The 22,283-nt window shown below is 39.6% G+C and overlaps 3 protein-coding genes across 3 annotated transcripts; 1 reads left to right on the top strand and 2 right to left on the bottom strand.

The window, feature by feature from the left end:
- Positions 1–799: 799 nt before the first annotated feature.
- Positions 800–5,050, bottom strand: LOC139468091 (glutamic acid-rich protein-like). The gene is made up of 4 exons (XM_071249814.1): positions 4,953–5,050; positions 3,565–4,319; positions 1,907–2,207; positions 800–874 (listed from the first exon to the last, which is right to left on the bottom strand). The coding sequence occupies exons 2-4, from the start codon at positions 4,264–4,266 to the stop codon at positions 816–818; spliced, it is 1,062 nt and encodes a 353-aa protein (XP_071105915.1). The 5' UTR covers positions 4,267–4,319; positions 4,953–5,050; the 3' UTR covers positions 800–815.
- A 2,155-nt stretch (positions 5,051–7,205) lies between these two features.
- On the top strand, positions 7,206–8,412 carry LOC139468092 (uncharacterized). The gene is made up of 3 exons (XM_071249815.1): positions 7,206–7,239; positions 7,647–7,720; positions 8,092–8,412. Exons 1-3 carry the CDS (start codon positions 7,206–7,208, stop codon positions 8,410–8,412), a joined length of 429 nt encoding a protein of 142 aa, XP_071105916.1.
- Positions 8,413–20,175: 11,763 nt separating this feature from the next.
- Positions 20,176–20,889, bottom strand: LOC139467611 (uncharacterized). The gene has a single exon (XM_071249142.1). It carries the CDS (start codon positions 20,887–20,889, stop codon positions 20,176–20,178), a length of 714 nt encoding a protein of 237 aa, XP_071105243.1.
- Positions 20,890–22,283: the final 1,394 nt, after the last annotated feature.

The following is a 22,283-nucleotide window of genomic DNA, read 5'->3' on the forward strand; positions in this document are numbered from 1 at the left end:
GAGGGGAGATGTTGTACAGGCAGTATTCTTCCGCTGCGGTAGATAAGGATAAGGTCTCTGTTCAAGCAGTGGCCCAAAGATCTGCTTATGAGATAATGCTTGTTTCTCATGGCTCGCTTCGGAGTCAAGAAGACCCTTGTGGGATCTTTCCAATTGACTGATCAATCATGGGCTTTTGTCCATCATTGACTCAACACACATGAAATACCTGAAACTCTGTTCAAAGTAGCCTAAAACCAACTGCATACATACTTATTCACTCCCAGATCTAACTTCAGGTGAGCTACAGAGCCTTATGACTCAATACTCAACAGCTCTTGTAAGACACACTGGATAAAGGGTCATATTTTATAGACTCCCACTAAAACGAATGTAAGAGTTCGAGGTGGTTGTTGGTGTTTTTCTTCTACTGTGTATCAGCCATAAAATTGCCATGGCAAAAAAACGGACCTTCTTATCTGGGGCTTGATGCCTTGTCCACATGACCAGAGAGGTTAGCCCTGTCAGCAAGCTGACAAAAAGTAAGGATGTGATCTTTGGGACTACCGCTCTCCCTGCTATACGCATAAACAGAAGGCACATCATGGGCTCCATACTTGGGACTTATTTTCCACATATAATGTTGGGAGCCTAGTGATGGGATTCAAACCAACCCTTCTGATCCGAGGACACACACCTTGTCCACATGACCAGAAGTTAACCCCTTTAGCAATGTGACAAGGAAAGGATGCCATCTGTCAGAAGCCCTGCTACAGAAGTAACGTCAGAACAAAGGAATTTCACTGAACATAATTTTAATGTCATAGTTACATATGTTATGTTAAAATCTGGAGAATCTGCCTTGCTCTCTGATACCTCAATGATGACGTCACATCTGAAAAGCACAAAATTGTATTGTAATTTTAACTTTGGAGAAAGCCATGTCGGGCAGTCTGCTACAGTAAACTAGTTTCATAGTAAGGACTGTGGAAAAGAAGACACTGACATCTTTGTAAACACTACTTGGCTTTCATCATTTCCTCTGTGGTTTAACATCCCTCACATCCATCAAAACAAAAACTGAAACTAATCAGTCAATCATCAGATTACTTATTTTCCATGGGTGAACATCCTCACCCTGCTGGTACATCAACCCTGTTGCTATGGGGATTCCATGTCAGAGTAAGTCCTAAGAGCAACTGATAAGCCAATGACTGAGACTGACCTCCTGATACCAATTTTAAACTGCTCTTCCTTGGCACATATTCTGACCAGGAATCCCCACAGGGGATTTTCAAAAGTGACACCCAGTGATCTACTTAATGATACTAGAAAGAACTGTTGGGCAATATAGCTACTTAAAAGGCTGACAGGTTCATGGATATATTACAGTGTATAGATGGGGAAGAACATGTTAGGTAGTATTAGGCAATTTGAAAATTTGATCTCCGATAAAGTTTGAATTCCTTTTGCATTGGGGTGAAGGGATTAACAGGTCTGCAAGTTTCCATCCACCAAATGAAGTTTTCAAGGTTGTTTACACTTTATGCCAGGAAATAACAGCACTTATTGTCACAATTTTACTCTGAAAATGAACTGTAACAACTGTAAGCAAGATTAAATATCAGAAAGACCAGGAGCGGGAGATATTCTATGCTAAGTTGGATAATAAAAATGATAAATGATTCAGGAGAGGTGACATCATTTCCAAAACAAATATACTACACAGCCAAACCAATGTACATTATACTTACTGGTGATATTGAAAAATATACAAATAGCTCAGAAATGAGACAAATGATATTTTCAACATGTTAAAATTTTCAATGCATGACCTTTCTTCTCAAGTCAGTGAAATACTTTGGATGCTTGAAAATGTCATTATCCTCAGTATCCAAGGAAGCTGGATAAAATATACCATGTGTACCTTTGGTGGTGTCTTTTATTTTCTTCTTTTTCTTTGTCTTTTTGTCATCAGTATTAGTATCTTCATCTTCGCTCTCATCTTCAGGGGCATCTTCTTCCTTGTCCTCATGCTCCTCTTCTTCTCCCTCCTCTACTGCTTTCACTTCACCATCCTCATCCTCTACGTCTGCCTCTTCATCTTTCTCAGATTCCTTTTCGGCTTCTGCCAATATTGTCTCAGCTTGTCTTGTGGTTTCAGTTTTGCTGTGGCCCTTCAAATCTTCCAGATACTTCAGCAACCTCTCAAAGTTTTCATCAGACACCTAGAGAATGATAATTGTAAAGAAGGGAATTAATTATTAGTCCAACATCAAATCTGCAAGTTCTTTTCTAAATAGTTTACTAACTGAAACAAGATAAAAACATTCATTTTCACTCTCAATTTCAAAAATATTCTTTTAACAACTGTTAACTATGTTTACATCAATGTCAAATATTATTTCCACCCTCCCCACAGTAACATCTTGTTCCCAAACATGCATATACCTCAGCCCAGGTTCTTTGCATATGTGTTTGTTTATTTGACATTTAACACCATACTTTGCAATATTCCAGCAATATTGACGGTTGTCTGGAATCAATCAAGTCTGGACTAGACAATCCAGTGATTGACATCATGAATCATGAACATCAATCTACACCATTGGGATACAATAAGATGCATTAACCAAGTCAGCGAGCCTGATCAATGATCCCGTTAGTTGCCTCTTACAACCACGGGTTGCTGAAGACTAATTCTAAACAGGACCTTCACAATTGCTTTGCCTATGTAACACTTTTTGTATGTTATATATCATCAAACTTACAGAGTCAGAATAAACTGAATTTCAATAATCTTTTCAGAAAAATATGCAATTTAGCTAACTTTGGGCAATAAATACAAGCATGCAAGGCCATAGTTAACTTCTTTTGACAGGGGGAGCAAATATTTGTACACGTAACACTTGTCCCCAACTTGATTCAAATAAAACTGTTTTCTATAAAAAAAATCCAGGGGGGCAACTGCCCCCCCTGCCGGCTATGGCACTGGCATGATTAGAAGCACATTGAACATTACCTGAGCATATTTTTGATATTTTCAATGTCATCCAGAATCAATGTGCATGGACATGACACCAGGTATTACTGGACATGAAATACTGCATCCTATACACATAAAATTGAAATGATTTGAAAAAAACCCAAACACTTCATACACAGAAACGCATAAAATGTGAATGCATGTTAAGTCTTTCCGTATTTAATCATTTGAAAATCACGATCTTCTTGCACTGTCGACTCGTTTCAGTTGGGGGACTCGATATCTATTCTCAACAAACAGGTTCTGTGCATGTGCAATCTTATGTCACTTGTTGTATTGTTACATGTTAACTTCCTTCAGTGTCTTAAAATCATTCACCTTGTAATTATTATTGTGCCAAGTCACTATACGAGTCAGCTATATTTGTGGTACATTCAGCCAATAGGTGGCTACAACCATGACAACAAGGACACAATGTGTAATTTTATCCATTATGTTTCTGACTGTGACCTTTGGTTCGTCAGTAGAATTCATAAACCCAGTGAAAGTTGTGTGGAAGTAGACCCTGAGTGAAGCCTATCCACTCACTCACAACTCACCATGTTGGTATCATACATGTGTCCTAGCAACCAGACCTGACGAACCTTCTGGAACCGCCACACACCTCGGTGATAGTGCCACTGACTCAAATATGCCAAGGCAGCATCTTTAGCAACAGTGCTTTCTATTTTCTTTCCCTTGTTAGCTTTCTTTTGTTGCCTCTTCTTTTTCATTCTCTCCCTTTTCTCCTCCTTCATTTTTTCCAATGCAATTTCTTCAGGTGTTTTGGCAACTGGCTCTGGCTGCTTTTCCTCTATGAGATTTTTAGATTTCACAAGTTTGAGAAATTCTGGCACTTTGTCTTTAAATTTGTCCTTTCTTTCTCTTCTCTTTCTCTCCCTTTTCCCACCACTATCATCTTGGTGTTGCTTTTCATGTTTAACTCCATCTTGACTTTCAGATTGGGCTTTTCTTTTCCTAGCTTTACTATGTCTAACATCTCCTGTGACCACAACATCTTCTTTTCTCTCTTCAACAGTCTCTGTCTCAGAATGCCTTTTAGTCCTATGCTTCTTTGTTTTGGAATGACTCATACTCACAGCATTATTTTCATCATTCTCTGAAGAAAATTTCTCTTTCCCTTTCTTAACCTTTTTATTTTTTACAACCTGATCAGATTCCTCATGTCTTTCTGATAGTTTTTGTTTCTTCTTCTTTTTGGACCTCTCTTGGCTTTCTTTCACAGTATTTTCAAGGGACATATTTACTTGATAAATATGTATAGTGTTTGTTGTTCCAAGGAAAAATTATATACCTGAAACAAAATGATGTCAGCAGTTATAATAATAAACAAATATATACGCCATTAATAATTTTCTATTTTAATTAAAGATGGGAATATGTAGATCTAATGCTCCACTGTCCTTGATTTTATGCTCAGACCATATGTGAAAGTGCAACATTGTCTCTGTGTGATAGGGCAGAGGCTAGCTGTAATGGTCTCTGATGAAAGGAATAATGACTGCTAAGTTACAGCATGGTCTCTGATGAGAGACGTCATTACTGCTAAGCTGCAGCATTGCTATATACAAAATAAATTTGAAGCAACCAGAAATAAGGTGAGGTTGAAAATCAGCTTTACCAGGAGGACTAGCAAGGACTGTCCCGAGACAACAAACAAGTCCCCTTTGTACTATTCAAGTATATGTGCGTCTGATAATTGATATCACAACACGCACATATCTATGAATTTGTGATCTACTCCGTGTACGTACTGCAGGCTACTGTTATCAGCTGATCGGATCAGTGATCATAAAGGTAATTACACCGACATTGCTTAAAAATTATTGTCGATTATTCATTGTACACAGGTTATAAAGCTTATGAAATATTGTGTTTAAAGTATACATTGAATATGATACGTATAATGGGGCTGGAAACTACTTACTCATCTGTGATAACGCTTTCGTTGTGATGTATAAACACTTTTACTGTCCACAGCTAGGCAAAACGGCCGTCAATGTTCACACGTGTTTTAAAGCGGAAGTAAACATTGCTGGGACACAAAATCATAGAGTTATCTCCCTTACAAACAAGTACCGACTCGGGCAAAAACAGCTGACACGCGCTGGATACACCAGTTTGAACCATATTTGTTTGCAATTGTTCCAGTTGACATTCCGACTGTATAACGTTACATAGGCATGTTCTGGTGAAAAGGAAGGTGTAAGAAAATTACGTAAACTTTTACAGAATGCTAAATTCGCCGGTGTATGGACAGCTGATAGAGACTTTTATCTAGTATTTCGGTCGTGAAAATCTGTTTCCACTTGCTGACGAGGGTATCTGTAATTCATTAATATTTCGCACAGTTTGATAATAATACCCCTGGCTCCGAACCCCTACCCTAGAGATATAGTTGCCAGGACAGGTCGTAAACCTCTTCTCCATGTTCGTAACTCTTTTGTTTCTAACAAGACAAGCACTCGACAGAACAATATAGGCACTGTGTAAATTGCGAAGAATCCAATATATATAGTAAACCTGGTGGGCAAAATTTCTTTACGAGACACTACGTCATAATTGGGGTGGTCATGCAGAAAGATTATCGGACATGATTTCTTAAAGGAAATAATTAGTCCAATTCCAATTGCGTGGATCGATGTTCAGGATGTCGAACACATCGACATCGGATTGTCTGGTTCCGATTCGATTATTTACAGACCACCGTCATATAGCTGGAATAGTGCTGAACTCGTGCTGCGTTAAACAACAAGAGTCATCAGAAAGATGACATATCCCCTCGGTAGCTGTCTGTAAAGTAGCCACAAGTAAATGTGCAATTCTGTATGTAATGGGTCAAGAGTTAAATGTTCTTGAAGAAACATACATTGTTTACCCACAAAAGATCCACCATGGTCGCATCCATATGAAATGGAAAGTAAAACAAGTGTGTTTCTGAGGGGTTTTATTATGCAAACAAATGACAAATTACAAAAAACAATAACTAATCAAGCGGTATAGTCAACGAAGTCATCTATATCCCCCGCCCATTTGAACACGTTATGGTCCCAAACCAGGTAACTGACCCAATATTTCTCTTAAGCCCATGTCAAAAAAGCTGCAATGGAAATTCTAAAATAAACATTTCTAAAACTCCTAAATATCAATGGCTACAGTTTAGTATGTGTTTTATATATAGACATGCAATGTTTGGCAAGGGAATATTCAACAGTTTATTTGTTATACTCCATAAGTGAACCCACCCTATATTAAAACTTAAATCCAACTTGTTGCCATGGAAACATAAAAAATATAAATGTCTAAAATTGCTAAAAATCAAAAGGCACCAGTTCAGTATGTGCCTGGTAGACATGCAAAGTTTTGTAAAAAGGTATTTAACGGTTTTTGAGTTACACTCCGGAAACGAACACCGCCCTTACAGAACATAAGTCCAAGTTGTTACCATGGAAACGTAAAAAATAAAAAATTCTAAAATTCCTTAATAGCAAAGGGCACCACTTCAGTATGTGACTGATAGATGTGCCGAGTTTCGATGAAATACAGTGAATGGTTTTCGAGTTCTGCCCCGGAAATGGGAAATGATTACGGACAGACGGGTGGGCGGACAGACAGACTGGCTGTCCGCTATATCCTCCTCCTCCCCCCCCCCCCCCCCCCCCCCTCCCCATATTTATATACCGGACCAACCATATACAAACCGACCAACCAACCACCTTTTCTGGTTGTTCAAAATTTCCAACCAGAGACATGTATCATGAACTATTTTGACTTTAACAAATCAGTTGAAAGAAGATCTCACCAATATCTGACCGTATTAATTCATCTTTTATCCCAAATGTTGTCTAATGCAGTACAGCTCAGTCCTATGCCCCAGGCGTAATGTTTATAACTTAGCCTCAGTTGAATAAACACAGGTACAATGTGTTCCCGTCGGGACTGGAATAATGTCTTTTTAAGCAGCGTTAAACTCATTCCCTGAGAAGCAGTCTGGATAACGTTCCTCACGCAACACACACCGGGTGCCAGTTCACCAAAAATCATTGTGATCTTGCGAGAACGTCTCCATGATGACTGTTGTACGTGAACGGCGCCATTGTTGTTTAGCATCACTGTTGCGAACTTCAAGTCTCTGTTATCATTTTGAGATTTGATTCACTCTTGTCACCAACGTTGCACCATGTTCACGAGCGTGGCAAGCGTTTACCACCAAGGTACATTATTTAGGACCTGGTCTTTTAAGTTCAATTTTCTTCTGGTATTCGGCATACTAATGTGTATGACTTTGCCTATGATCAACAATCCTTGATATATCAAGGATTTTTAATCGACCGTAATTATTGGACTGTCAATGACAGTTAGCTGACAAGCTTTTCGTGAGAATTACAATTCTTGATGACAGTCCAAACATATATATTGCGAAACATAAAAGGTCATATGAGGTCATTTCGCCTCATTGCCGTAAATAACACCGAGCAGCAGCATAAGCCCAGGGCGGACTGTTTGGAAATAAAGTTGACTGATATTTGTTTCAAGTTATACATCTTGTTCACCTTCTAGATTTATATCAATCCCTTTTTAATACGCTTTACATAGATTTATGAATCATTTCCCTCTGCAGCTCGGGAAGAGTTGAGAAAATCTCAGCGACCTACCATTGCTGCCTCCCTCTCCAACCCTACTGTCCCTCTCCCAGTAGGTCATGTAGGGAATTTGTTTTGTTTTCCATCGATTTAAAACCGACGGTGATGATACACAGTTGTTTGTCTTTTTCTTAGGTGTTGAACCATTCATTAGATTTACTTAGAACATATAAAACACACTTACTTTAAAAACCAAAATTCCAAGAATGTGTCATTTTCATTGAAAAAAAATGGGCTTAAGAGTCTCAGCCCATGATGATTGATCAGTGACAAATTGGGGAATTTGACATGCAATTTTATGAAAAACTCACAAAATTTGGTAGGAAGAAAGCAAAACCCTCATATTACAATAACCATACTTCACACATCCTTCTCATTACTTATGCTGAAAACCATTTACACTCTCTTTCTTTCCTCTCTAAGCTCTCAACTGCTGAAATTGATTCCCTGCCCATAACCCAGGCCCCTCTCCCCAACCCTGCCCTTCGGTCACTGTGTGGTTCCTCCATGAACTTGGAGCAAGACAACCCCGAGATAGACTTGGGAGATCCAACAGGACCATTTGCAGTACAGCATGTAAAGCCAGTGAAGCATGTAAAGCCAGAGAAGCACATAAAGCCAGACACATATGTCCTCATTGACATGAGCCACCTGGAAGAAATAACGCCACCACAGTCATTTGTGACAGCATGCTGCAGCTCCAGTGTATTCAGCTTCATCAAGAGATTGTTCACTCTGTACTAAATGGACATTTCATGTGACTCAACACAAGTTGAACATTTGCAATATAATAAAAATGTAAAGAACACTATATGCCTATTTTGACTATTTGAAGTTTTGGCCTTTTGATTGAAGCAAAGTGAAATTATCTAATATCAGTGAATATGTCCATGAATCTGATTTTTTGTTCAAAGTTTTGTTATTATATTCATAAAAGTTATTTTCTGTTCTGGTTTGTGTGATTCAGTTCTTATTTGCAAGTTACTGAGGATATACAAATGGGATGAAAAAAAAGATTATACGATCATTGGTGGGGTGTAAAAAAAGAAGAGTTTGCCACTAACGTGGCCCAGTCTCCTGCCCAGCAAATGAAGTGTATATTATGTGAACTATAGTGACATTTGATCACACAAACACATACATTTGAAAATACAGGTATTCAAAATTTTGTAAGGAGTAAAAGGCAGCAGGGGAGCATCTACTTGATGTAAATGCAAAATATCCTGGAGAAACAAAATATAATGCCACAAAACACAATTTCTATGAAGTTCAAGAAAAAAATGATGGAAAAAAAAACATGATGGAAGTACAAACTGACAAAACCAGTTACTACATTTACTACTGAATTCATAAGGGTGGGAGAAAGAAAAAAACATTACAAGTCACATTTTGACTCGTAATAATATCTACATGGAATATTTGTTAAGAAACATAAATGGTATTAGTTTGTGATATGTGATATTGGTCATAACCAGTTCAAACCCAAGATGTTGCTTTGGACATAGTAGATTAAATGCAAAATATTAAGATTAAAAAAGTTCACTTCATTACCACATTGATTAACATACAAAGAAATAATGATAGTCACTTCAATATACTACACCTATTCCGTCACACCCCACACAGGATGATGGTCAGTGTATGGAACTGGAAAGACTCCTGTTGAGATGGGCTCATTACAGAAGATCAAGTCCCAAGGGTGTGGGTTGGTTTGCTGATATACTGGGCGAATGTAAACTGCTCCATGAGGTTGGATAGTGCATTGTTGTCACGGGCAGACTGGTCCATATTGTAGTCACCAGTAATAACAATCCTATACTGATTGAGTTTTTGGCATTTAAAAGAAGAATTCATAAATTTCTAAAAGTTCAACTTGTTGCCATGGAAAAATAAAAAAATATGAATTTCCCAAAAATGTAAATAGTAAAAGGCACCAGTTCAGCATGTACCTGACATACATGCAAAGTTTCATGAAAAAATATTGAACGGTTTATGAGTTATGCTCCGGAAACGAACCCTACACACACAGAACCCAAGTCCATCTTGTTGCCATGGAAACGTAATAAAATACAAATTTCTAAAATTTCTAAATAGCAAAAGCCACCGGTTCAGCATGTACCTGACAGACATGCAAAGTTTCATGAAAAAATATCGAACGGTTTATGGATTACTCTCCGGAAACGAAATGTGACGGACAGACGGACGGAGCCTGTTTCAATATCCCCCGCCAACTTTGTTGGGCGGGGGATAAAAATTATCCCACCCCCATGTCCTGCCCCAGTGGACATTGAACCCAGATGTTCTACTCGGAGAAAGATTGCACCCTCTTGGCTTTGTGACTATATTCATGTCTTCTCGATATACCACAGTATATATCACAATGTCTCTCAATATACCACAGTATATATTGTTTGAAGATAGTAGGTGTATTGTGTTGAGTATACAGCCTCCACATGGTTATTGATTTAAGGGAGATCACTCTTGCATCTCTACTGTCATACATAACAGAGCTAGAAGTCTTTAGGCGGCTGAGCACCTAACCATAGTCATATATAATATAGATAACGCCAGAGACCATATAATAGAGGGACGGCCCTCTAGCCTATGCGCGAAACCATCAGTGCTACAGCTTGTACTGCGCAGCCTGTCCGGAAGCGAGCAGAAACGCGTTCACTGCAGTCATCGTTGTCGCCTTTTTTTCCCATGCAAAATATATATTTTACAATACAAAATTACACTCATGTATTTCTTAACATTGTTAACATTACAACTGAGATTTGTTGGTGCCCTAAAGCATGTCGTTGTCACTGTATTTGATGACTGTGATCACGCTTTGTTTTTGTCCGAGAGAACAAAATGGCGCACATGTAAAATCGGCAAAAGTGCAGATTTTGATTTTCAATAACGGCCTCTAATTCGCAATGAAAGTCCTTGGTTACCAAGGTGTATAAAAAGGAAATATGTTAAAAATTGGCTTAGTGCCATTAACAAATTTAGGGCGGATGCGAAATTTCAGATTTTGACTCCAGAAATGGGACTAAATCTGACTTTTCCCGAAATAATTACACCACAACTCTTAATTTTCGCATGCTTTCAGACGAATGTGTTCCTATCATCGGTCCTGAATTAAATAGTTTTACATTCATCACGATTTCCCCTTTGGCTTGGTACCAAAGTTATTTAGGTTCGATCGGTAAGTTTTTTTGTATTATTTTTGGCGCAAGGCCATATTTTACGTCACATATTTTAAGTTAAATTACCATATAGCAGACGACATAACATGCATTTTGTCTGTGATTATCGTCCGCATATATCTTTTGAAACATAATACAAAGTGACTTATACTGTATGATATTAGAATTGTTTTTGTAAGACGCGTATTTTTTTTACCATTGCTTTCACCATTTCTTCGTAAGTTTCACTTAGGCTTCTATCACATATCGCGCATATACTACATACTACAATATTACATATTTGTTATCTTCTGTAGATTTTGTCTGTATTAATCATGTCTACATTTAATCAATTATTTATTTTATGCCGTGTAAATATTGATTATGAGCAAAATGATCTTGGCCTAAACCCAATCATAATAATGTAAATATGATGAAGGTACTACTTACTTTGTGTATTTACACAACAATGAAAACATCATACAAAAATAAAAATCCGTAACATGAAATATTTGTATTATAAAATTATCATTTGCTTTGTAAATGCCAAGAAAGAAGAAGGATTATATCGGCAGTCGTCGGGAGAGAAGTTCCAGACAACAAGGTCGAAGGTGTCAAACTTATCTCGCTCCGGCAAACCCCATTATCACTGCTAGCCCCAAACTGGCATTAACCAATAACATTTGATTCTTTCGAAGCCCATTGTCAGACACATCGAAAATTCATTTAACAACGCTCGTAGTTTAATGTGTATTTTTAATTCATTGGAACTATTAGCATTATAAAATAGTAGCGAATTTACATGAAATAAAAAAATTAATATGGCGTCATTGTTTTTCTGGCTAATAGTAAAGCATTTACATTGCGCATCTGCAGCGGTACAGGGAGGTTAACAGCAGGGTGTCGGGGTGTATCAGTTACATGCCAGACCGTAGCACTGATGGTTAGTGATAAACTGTTGGTGAGGGCCGTCCCTCTATTATATGGTCTCTGATAACGCTACATCCCCCTTTCTTGGAAAGATAATTGCAAAACTTTAAGCAATTGAAATAAAGTAAACATTAATGCATCCTTCATGTTCTAGTTACAGACAGATATATGCCTAACACATTTAAATGCATTTAAACACAAATATGCAATAAAGACTGCAAATAAATGATCATACTTTCTTAAGTGAAAATTAACATTTGACACTTCAAAGCATATGTATTATGCATAACATTATATTTAAAATAAAGCCTTAACACTACATCTACATTACTAGATCATTCTAGTTGAACAATACTCTTTTTAAGTGTATTCTAAAATAGAGCATCATAACGAACATTGCTGTAACTCTGAGTAATGATGAACTTCAAACGACCACTTTTGACTCGGACTGATTAACCCAAACACAATCACCAGGTTAGAGCTCAGACCTTGGTCGCACATTATGATGATGATCATACTGATCTTTCATTATTAGCTTTTTCACAGATTCAGCTTGCTTGAAGCTTTTCACATCCACATGTTTGGATTGTAGTTGTGTAGGATGACATGGTAAGCTTGTTCTCGGCTTTCTTCCCATTAGAAGCTCACTTGGTGATAATCCACCAGATACAGGTGTTGACCTGTATTCCAACACTGCCAGATATGGATCATCAGCTTTACGCAACATATTCTTGCATGACTGAACAGCTCACTCAGCCTCTCCATTGCTCCTTGGATACAATGGGCTGGATGTGATGTGAGTAAAGTTGTACTGTTGAGCAAACTCACGGAAGTCCTGTGAAGAATATTGAGGTCCATTATCTGAGATAACTACCTCTGGAATCCCATGTCTAGAGAATGAGATTTTAAACTGTTGATGATACTCTTTGATGTTGTAGAAGACAGTTTGGTGACTTCTATGTACCTTGAGAAGTAGTCAATCACAAGTATGTACATTACTTTGTTCAGTTCAAACAGGTCTGTACCTACTCTCTGCCAAGGTCGATCAGGAATTGGTGTTGGTAGGAGAGGTTCAGTTGGATTTCTCCTGTACTTTGAACAGATTTTGCAGTGTTCAACAACAGATCTGATTTCTGCACTCAATCCTGGCCACCATACAGCTGTCATTGCCCTCTCTCGACATTTACGGATTCCTTGATGTCCCGCATGAATCTGCTCGAGCATTTGAGATCGAAGAGTAGGAGGTATCACCAGTCTATTGCCTTTTAACAACACATCATTCACCATAGACAAATCATGTCTCACTATGTACAGCTGCTTCTCCTCTGTTGACAGGGAATGGTATGCTGGCCACTTGTTCTGTAGGAATGTGGATATTCTGCCATAAACTTTCTCTTGTTCTGAGGCTATTTCTGTTAACTTCGCATCAGAAGCTGGTAGTTGTGACACTACTAGATCAACATAGAGATCAGTCTCTTATTCAAAGTGTTTGTCTTCAGCTAGGAGGATTTCATCCACCGGTGATCTTGACAGTGTATCTGCAATTGCCAGATATTTGCCAGGTGTGTGGAACACAGAGTAACTATATCACATTAACCTCATTCTGTCTTGGAGACAGATCACGGAGACATTTGGATCCATGTATGGAAACAAGAGGCTTATGGTCAGTCTCTATTTGGAAGTGTTTTCCAAGCACAGAATAATGGAACAGTTCTGTTGCCCAGGTAATCGCCATAGCTTCTATTTCGATCTGTGCGTATCTTTGCTCTGTGTCACTTAGAGACCTGGATGCCAAGATTACTGGTTTCCATGATCCATCAGATTGTTTCTGTTTCAGCTCAGCTCCGATACCATATGATGATACATCTGCTGATACAATCGTTTCTCTTGCTGAGTCATAGAATGCCAAAGTTCGTCCGTCACATATTTGACATTTGACTTCATCAAATGAGGCTTGTTGTACATCACTCCATAGGAATGTACTGTCTTTATGTAGCAACTACCTCAGAGGTTTGGTACAGTATATGACCGCAGATAAGCCGACCCCATAGATAAGCCGTCAAGGTGTCATTCACTTGAATGTTTGTCACCCATGGGCCTTCATCAATATTTCTTGATGTATCACTCAGCTGTCCAATGAAAACTTCATCTTCATCAGAGTCAAAGTCTAGCACACATTCATCTGCTTTTCTGCCACAAAGACAAACAGAACTATAATGTCCCTTTTTCTTACATTTGTGACAAATCGACTCCCTTACAGGACAATCTTGCCATTTGTGTGCAGGATTCATTTCGCATCGTTGACAATATGGTCTTCTTGACTTTGCTGAACTGTTTTTTTAATTCTTCGAAGCATGATTGGCCTTTGAAGAATTATTCTTTGATGATTGTCTGTGTGGTTTTGTCAGTCTTCTGGACTTGACTGCATCAATTGCCGCCGTACTTGTGTCAGTCTTATGAAGTTGAGATTGTTGATTCTTAATCATTTCCCGTTGTCTTGCCATCTGTACAGCTTTGGCTAGTGTCAGTTCATTATTTGCTTGAATTTAGAACTTAATACATGGTCTCTAGATTGCTACGACGATTTTGTCCCTTGTTAGATCATCATGTAGTGTAACATAGTCACAATGACGAGCTAAAACGTACAATGCATTGATGAACGAGTCCTAAGTCTCACCATCTTTTTGTATACGTCTGCTAAATACATGTCTCTCATATATCACATAATGAGAAATTACAAAGTGTCTCTGAAACTTATCGATCACTGTTAGATATGACTTCATTTCTTCAGCTGTCAAATTCAGAGATGACAAGATACCCTCTGCTTCATCCCCCATATGGTAAATGAGTGAATTGATTTGAACTTCATCTTCTTCTTTAGTCAAAAGAGATGACTGTCTGAATCGTTCAAAACGACGTGACCATTTTGGACAAGATTCTGGTTTTGTAAAGTCAAACTGTTCAGGTGGGGTAACCCTGTATGTTGACTGGTAATTACTGAGGTAACTGTGGTTGCTCTTTGTTATTTGCCATTTCATTACACCAGATGAAAATTTCCAACACTTCACAAAAAGCACATCGACTTAAAGTAGACCTTCAGTTTTCGCTCACCAACTAGTTCCACAAGTAAAATCTTCTTTTTGACTATTGTAGTTGCTAACCTGGTTAATAATATCCACATCCTACGTCTGACACCATGTTATGTCTTCTCAATATACCACAGTATATATGGTTTGAAGATAGTATGTTTATTGTGCCGATTGTTGAGTATACAGCTTCCACATGGGCAATCAAGCTCCTTCCCAGCGCGTGACACCTACGTTACACTCTCGGTAACATCGCTGCCACCAGTGCGGGCGCGGCCATTTCAAGAATCTTGAAATTTGCCCTCCAACCCCATATGTAGTAACGTTTATACTTTTGTTTAAGTCTCTGGGAATGCCATCATATTTCAATTTGAAAAGGTTTACGACTGACCATGTTTTCCAGATGAATTCACTTTGTTGTTTTGATAATCGGATTGGTTCGAGATTGCAGACTAACGGAAAATCAACCAACTTCTCCCTTACATTCTTACTATATCAATAACACGATAGTTTTAATGAAACAGAAATTCAAATTGACAAACGAAGAAAGTAATTTAGCAGCGATAAGTGTATTCGGCGTCACGACAGTCGTCACTTGTTTGTAAACATAACGGTCATTCGGTTGCGAGTTCAACTCCAAGCATGGTTGTGGCCACCTCTTCACAGTGGGGAGTTTTGACTGGTGGCAGCGATAGTATAGAGAGCTCCGGGAACGTACTATCGCTGTGAGGAGCTTGATGGGCAATGATGTAAGGGAGATCACTCTCGCATCCCTACAGTCATGCATAACAGAGCTAGTAATCTTAAGGCGGTAGAGCACCTAACCATAGTCCTATATATAATATAGATAACCCTACACTATTTGGGTGGAATAACCCCTGGACTGTAGGGCTTTAAATCTGATAAAGATTATCAGACATGCATGTGTTACATGACATTCCTGTCATCCTTCCCTTCAATAGATATGGAGGATTGGGACACACTTGAAGACATTTCAGTTCATTTTAATACTCAGTAAAGAATTGACTGTCTTATTTAGTCCTTGTCCCACCTTTTGCAAGATTTACCAATGACTTGGGTGGGGATAGAGGATTATTTACATTATACAATTACGTGTTGCATTAAGTTCTGTTTCCTGTTCTATGTTCCAGACCTCCATCATTTGTGATGTCGAATCTCAAAACACCTACTCACTTAGCTTCTTATGTACCTGAAGGTCTATGCAAGAGCCGATTAAAATAGGTATGATGTGGCTATGCTGACATGGCTGATGTAAAATGCATATACTTGTTATTTTCCTACAGTAATGAGTAGTAGTGGGGCAGTGCACCGATCCATTGGTCGATCGCGTTGTTTTACTTCTCGATACAAGTAGAGATCACAGTGGCACATGAAGTAAAAAAATATATCCATTCTTACCTTAGGGAGCGACCATTTGATTTCTATGGGGGGGCCGGAAGTTGTTTTCTCAGCAAACTATTTTTTTTCTGAAGCCATTTCTAACAAACTATTTTTTTGTAACATACAGCTGAACAAACTATTCATTTCAGATGGTAATTTTGCAATTTTATTATAGAGTAAAATATGCAATCATATTTTAGCAAATGCAGCCTGTGGTGTATTATAACATGAACAGCTATAGAACACCCGTTATAATAGTCTTTTTCATTCCCTGACATAAATACAGTAGTCCTGTTTGTAGCCTGGTGGAGGACGCGGTAATAGCTGTTTCTTTAGTCCCGGCCCGTATCGGTGGTATACTTCCAAGCCATCGTAACTGTACCAACCTTTGCCTGGCACACACACACATCCCACGAAATGACCCCCATTGCCATACACTAAAGCAAATAGTGTATATACTCGTTCATTCATCTGAATAACATTGGGGTATCTGGTGAGAGGACAATTGTCTATCTCTATGTACACTACTGGTGGGGAATCAATGGTGAACAGTCTTGAAGAGAATGTTCGGACACCAGAACAATTCTCATTGTAGTCTTTTATATGACCAGGTCATATCCAAAGATCATATGATATAGTTTTATTTGAAGGATTTTGGTGAAAATTGTTCATACCGATACCTTTTCATTTAATACATATGGTTTATTTGTATTTCAAACCATTCCTCAAACAAACCACAATATAAATATGTTCAACATTTATCAGTGAATAAATGTGTTCTTTTACAACATTGTAGCTTGGTTATTTCTTTTTGGAAATTGTTAAATTGGACGCCTGAATATTTGTACATGCATTTAAATAGCAAAATGTGCTGAACTGAAGCCATTAACTTCATATACAGAAATAGCAACAAATAAGATTAATGTAATAGTGATGTTGCGCCGAAGGCGGCGGAAAATTTTTACGTTTATAATGCTGGAATAATTCTTTAATTTAAAAGATAAATGTTGCAATGACATGCAAAATTATATCTGGAAACAAACTATTCATTTTTCTCACAGTAGTAAACATTCTATTTATTTTACTGATTATCTCCAACAAACTATTCATTTGTAAATACTTCCGCCCCCCCATAGAAATCAAATGGTCGCTCCCTTAAACGTTTGCTTTGTTGACTGTTGCACCAAACACTAATTAGCAGTAATTACACCGACGTTGCTTATTGTCGATTATTCATTGTACACCGTTATAAAGCTTATGAAATAATGCATTTAAAGTATACATTGAATATATGACACGTATAATGGGGCTGGAAACTACTTACTCATCTGTGATAACGCTTTCGTTGTGATTTATGAACACTTTCACTGTCAACAGCTAGGTTAAATGGCCGCCGCTGTTAACACGTGTTTTAAAGCCGAAGTGAACATTGCTGGGGGAAAATCATAGAGTTATATCCCTTACAAACAAGTACCGGCTCGGGCAAAAACGTCTGACACGCGCTGGATACACCAGTTTGAACATTTTTTTGTAATCGTTCCAGTTGACATTGCGATTGTCGTCAAGTATACTAGCCACATTAAGAAACTGTGCACTGAGAAAATATAGATATAAGGGCACACCGTCCATATATGCGCCATGCGATATGACGTCATTGATGGGGCCTATGGACCTGCAATGTGTTACTACACGTGCATCCTGTGCAGCTGTACACAGCATGTGCAACTCAAAATTCGCTGTCACTTTGGAAAGCATGATCTGTGGTCATTCAAAAATTCAAAACTTCTCAGGCGCAGACACAAGCATATCACAAGCAAATCATGCCAAGATTGACAGCCGCACAGAGTCATGAAGCCATTGGAATGATCCGAGCGGGAATAAGGCAACAACAGGTAGCAACACATTTCCAATGCCATCGTAACACGATATCGGCATTGGTGAGGCGTTATCAGAACACAAATGACGTTGCCGACCACCCACGTTCAGGACGTCCCCGAATAACGACGCCAAGACAGAACAGATGGATTCGAGTTACACATCTCCGACACAGGTTCCAAACGGCAGTAACGACGTCCCAGACAATTCCTGGACTGCGCCGTATCCATCCCAACACTGTCAGGAATCGTTTACGTCAGTACGGGATTCGACCACGACGCCCTGCCATACATCCCATCCTGACACACCGTCATCGAGTCAACCGTCTAAGATGGTGTCGAAATCATGTTCGCCAACCTCGAATATGGTGGAGAAATGTTGTCTTTACAGATGAATCGAGGTTCAACATTTCCCACAGTGACGGGCGCCAACGTGTCTACCGGCGTTTGGGAGAACGTTATGCACGCAATTGTATTGTGGAGAGGAATCGTTTTGGAGGTGGCTCTGTAATGATTTGGGGTGGGATAACAGCACGGCAACGCACCCCTTTGGTGGTTGTTCAGGGCAATCTCACCGGCGTTGGCTACAGAGATCAGATTCTTTTATTTTTTTCATTCCTTTCCTGCAACGTCATGGCCCGGGATTGACATTTCAACAGGACAACGCTCGTCCTCACACGGCTAGGGTCGCAATGGATTTCCTTCACCATAACAATGTCATGTTACTGCCATGGCCTGCAGTTTCTCCAGATCTCTCCCCAATAGAGCATGTGTGGGATGAAATGGAGCGCCGTCTGCGTCGTCTTCCACATCCTCCAGATAACGTCCATGACTTAGCACAGGATTTGAGGAGGATATGGCAGGCCATTCCCCAGGCCTTCCATGCCCATTTGGTGGATTCCATGCGTCGCCGATGCACTGCTGTGATTCACGCACAGGGTGGTCATACCCGTTATTGACTTTATGACTTTGTCGTATGACCCCCTACTCCATTTTGATCTTCTGACGTCATCGTAACAGATGTTGTTCAGGTCCCGTTGACACTTTCTTATGGTCCGATCATTCAGCTGCTACAGCGTCTGCATCATTTTGTTCTTGCTGTGTTGTATTTCAATCCAGAATATATTTTCTCCGTGCACAGTTTCTTTATGTGGCTAGTATATAACGTTATCATTGGCAAGTTGTAGTGAAAAAGAAGAAGGTGCAAGAAAATTACGTAACATTTTATAAGATGATAAAAATTGCAGGTGTATGGACAGCTGATAGATAATATATACTGAACAACAAAAGTTCACGTGACATTGAATAAGATTTAATGCAAAGTTATGTTTTTTTACCAAATCTGAAACATTTCGGTTTGCAACAGATAAAAGACTCCTGTAAGTGTTCAAATGGTTTAATTTGCCATACTAACTTCAGATTTCATTAAAAAAAACACATGAACATGACAAAATGTCAATTTACACATCAAAAGCGTGTGTGTCCAACTCTGGTTGCGATGCAAGCCAACACATCTTCGTCTCATGGAATGGACCAGGCGTCGCACAAAGTCCTGTGGGATATCTGTCCATATCTGCTGGAGCATGTTTCGAAGTTCCTGGAGTGTCTGTGGAAAAGGTGGTTGACGTCGAAGGCGCCGATCCATCTCATCCCACATGTGCTCGATTGGTGAGAGATCAGAGGAGCGAGCCGGTCAGGGCATGACATTAACGTTGTTGTGTTGAAGAGAATCGTGAACAAGTCGAGCAATATGAGGCTGGGCGTTGTCATGTTGAAAGGTTATGCCTGGGCCATGACGACGCAATAACGGTAGAACATCAGGGCCGATGATCTCGTCGAGGCCTGTCCTCATTTCGCCTAGACCCATATCAAAACAAATTTACAGCTGACTGCACATAAGTCAAGTGCTGTGTTACCTCTAAAATAATGAACAATCTTGAAGCTTCATACATTGTTTAATAGCTGATATTTACATTATGCAGTAATAATAATAATGACTCACGATTACTGTAGCTTTCGTACATATCCAACGGCATCAAGAAATTACATTACAGTTTTTCTTCCACTAAGAAGCTGCGTCTTTAGTCTGTCAATTCTTTCGTCCCTTTGTCTGTCAACACGAGCTCGGGGTCTGCATGTTACAAGATCAATTTGTTTCCTGGAGCGTCTGTCTGCCTTTTCAATGTTCTTGATCTCCTTCAAGAACTGATAGATGTTAGGGTGAGATCGGGGCGTTCTCTTTTTCAGTCCACAGTGGAACCCTTCCAGATGGTTGTTGGATCGGGGACCGGTGTTGTCGTGCTGGTTCCAAATATGGCAGGGGAATCTAGCGTCGTCATCTACCCATGTGCTGGTGACATAGTCGTTAAAATCACCAATCTGTTGATCATCAGGTCCTTGCTCCATCACCTCAACCCATGCATTCTGTACCTGGTCAAGTGGGAGAAGTGGCAGGGCTCCGGCACGTCGAACATGGGACTGAATTGCTGGATTGTTCGTGTATTCTCGTACAAGACGTCTCTCAACTACCTGACGCCACAAAGCTTGTGAATAGTGAAACAGACAACCCGTCACATAACTATCAGGAAAAACCTCTGCAATGGCACTTATGACTGCTGACTCGTAATCAGTCTGATACACCTCTGGAGAAAGTTCAGTACCAGTTCTGGTTCCTACTGTGTCCTTCAACAACCTAAGTAGTCTAACATATGTCTGTTTGGTCTTGTTAGGAAGCAACGAAAAAGCAACAGGATACATTTTACCATTTACAAGACAATGAATAATATGCACTTGTAGCCACAAGCTAGGACAAACAAAAGAAGTACTATCCATAAACAAACTGTCAGAGTCACTCATGATTTCTAACATCTCAGTGGTAGCAAACACCAGTAGTCTGTCGTCTTCCCCGTCATTGATGCACAGAAAGTCTACACCTTAATTATTAAATAAGATTTATTTACTAAACAAGATTTACTTGCACATTCAAAACAACTAAGGATTAACAGAATGACCAAGTCAAACAAGAGTTGTGAGAAGTTGTCATAGGTTGTAAAAACTTCACTTTGAACCTCTATGCCGCTAGGATTAGTTTAGAGCTTGGATTAGTTAACAGCCTGAGATGGACAATGCCCATTCATTTAATAGGGGTGAGGCAATTAAGCATTTGAATTATTGTAGGCGAAATGAGGGCAAGCCCTCTCGTCGAGGTAGCGCTGTCCATTGAAATTTCCCTCTAACGCTGTCAAACGGGTCCTCTGTCTCGCTGTAATCCCACCCCATACCATAACGCTGCCGCCCCCGAACCGATCTTCTTCCATGACACAATGATCGATGTAACATTCACCTCGACGTCGGTACACTCGAATCCGTCCGTCGCTGTGGCTGGTGTGAAAACGAGACTCGTCTGTGAATAGAACTTGTCCCCACTGCATGGCCGTCCATGGCTGTCTGCACCACTGTAGACGTGCTTGACGGTGGTTTCCTGTCAAAATGGGACGTCTGGCGGGTCTTCTGGCGACAATCCCTGCACATCTGAGGCGACGACGTACGGTTTGTGAAGATATTCGTCGAAGGACAGGGATGCTGTTCGAATCCAGTTGTCTTGTCGATTATTGGTTACGCGTGGCCTGTCACTCCGAGGATGGTCTCTGGCTGCATTCGTCTGTTGCCAACGTTGCTATAAACACCAAACGGTGTTTCTGTGGACGTTAAATTGTCTTGCAACATCACGTTGACTCGATCCTGTTTCAAGCATACCAATAGCTCGCAGACGCTCATTTTCGGACAGGCGTGGCATTTCGTAATGTTGAATAATTGCGTAATTTTGTTGTCTTTCTGAGTGGTTGATGTCAGCACGATGCTAAACAATGCATATGGAATCCCGTTAACGCACATGTTTTTTTACCCATTCATGGGTAGTAAAATGCATGGGGCTTGCATAAAAGTCAACCTTTGCATGGTATATCCAGCTAGCCCGGGAGAAGACATCGATGTATCAAGGGCACACATTCATGGTATATCCAGCTTGCCCGGGAGAAGACATCGATGTATCAAGGGCACACATTCATGGTATATCCAGCTAGCCCGGGAGAAGACATCGATGTATCAAGGGCACAGGCGCGCGTGAGAACAACACTTGTTTCTTGACATGT

Source organism: Haliotis cracherodii, unplaced genomic scaffold (genome assembly GCF_022045235.1).
Source record: "Haliotis cracherodii isolate W230 unplaced genomic scaffold, xgHalCrac1.p SCAF_2, whole genome shotgun sequence".
Lineage (NCBI taxonomy): Eukaryota > Metazoa > Mollusca > Gastropoda > Lepetellida > Haliotidae > Haliotis > Haliotis cracherodii.

Bases quoted from the DNA above. Each gene is read 5' to 3' on its own strand.
- LOC139468091 (XM_071249814.1), bottom strand. From the start codon at position 4,266: ATGTCCCTTGAAAATACTGTGAAAGAAAGCCAAGAGAGGTCCAAAAAG. The intron at 2,208-3,564 runs GTGAGTTGTGAG...ATCATTCTCTAG, and splicing joins ACATGTATGATACCAACATG to GTGTCTGATGAAAACTTTGA. The intron at 875-1,906 runs GTACACATGGTA...TGTGCTTTTCAG, and splicing joins AATAAAAGACACCACCAAAG to ATGTGACGTCATCATTGAGG.
- LOC139468092 (XM_071249815.1), top strand. From the start codon at position 7,206: ATGTTCACGAGCGTGGCAAGCGTTTACCACCAAG. The intron at 7,240-7,646 runs GTACATTATTTA...TTCCCTCTGCAG, and splicing joins GGCAAGCGTTTACCACCAAG to CTCGGGAAGAGTTGAGAAAA. The intron at 7,721-8,091 runs GTAGGTCATGTA...TTCCTCTCTAAG, and splicing joins ACCCTACTGTCCCTCTCCCA to CTCTCAACTGCTGAAATTGA.
- LOC139467611 (XM_071249142.1), bottom strand. From the start codon at position 20,889: ATGTATCCTGTTGCTTTTTCGTTGCTTCCTAACAAGACCAAACAGACA.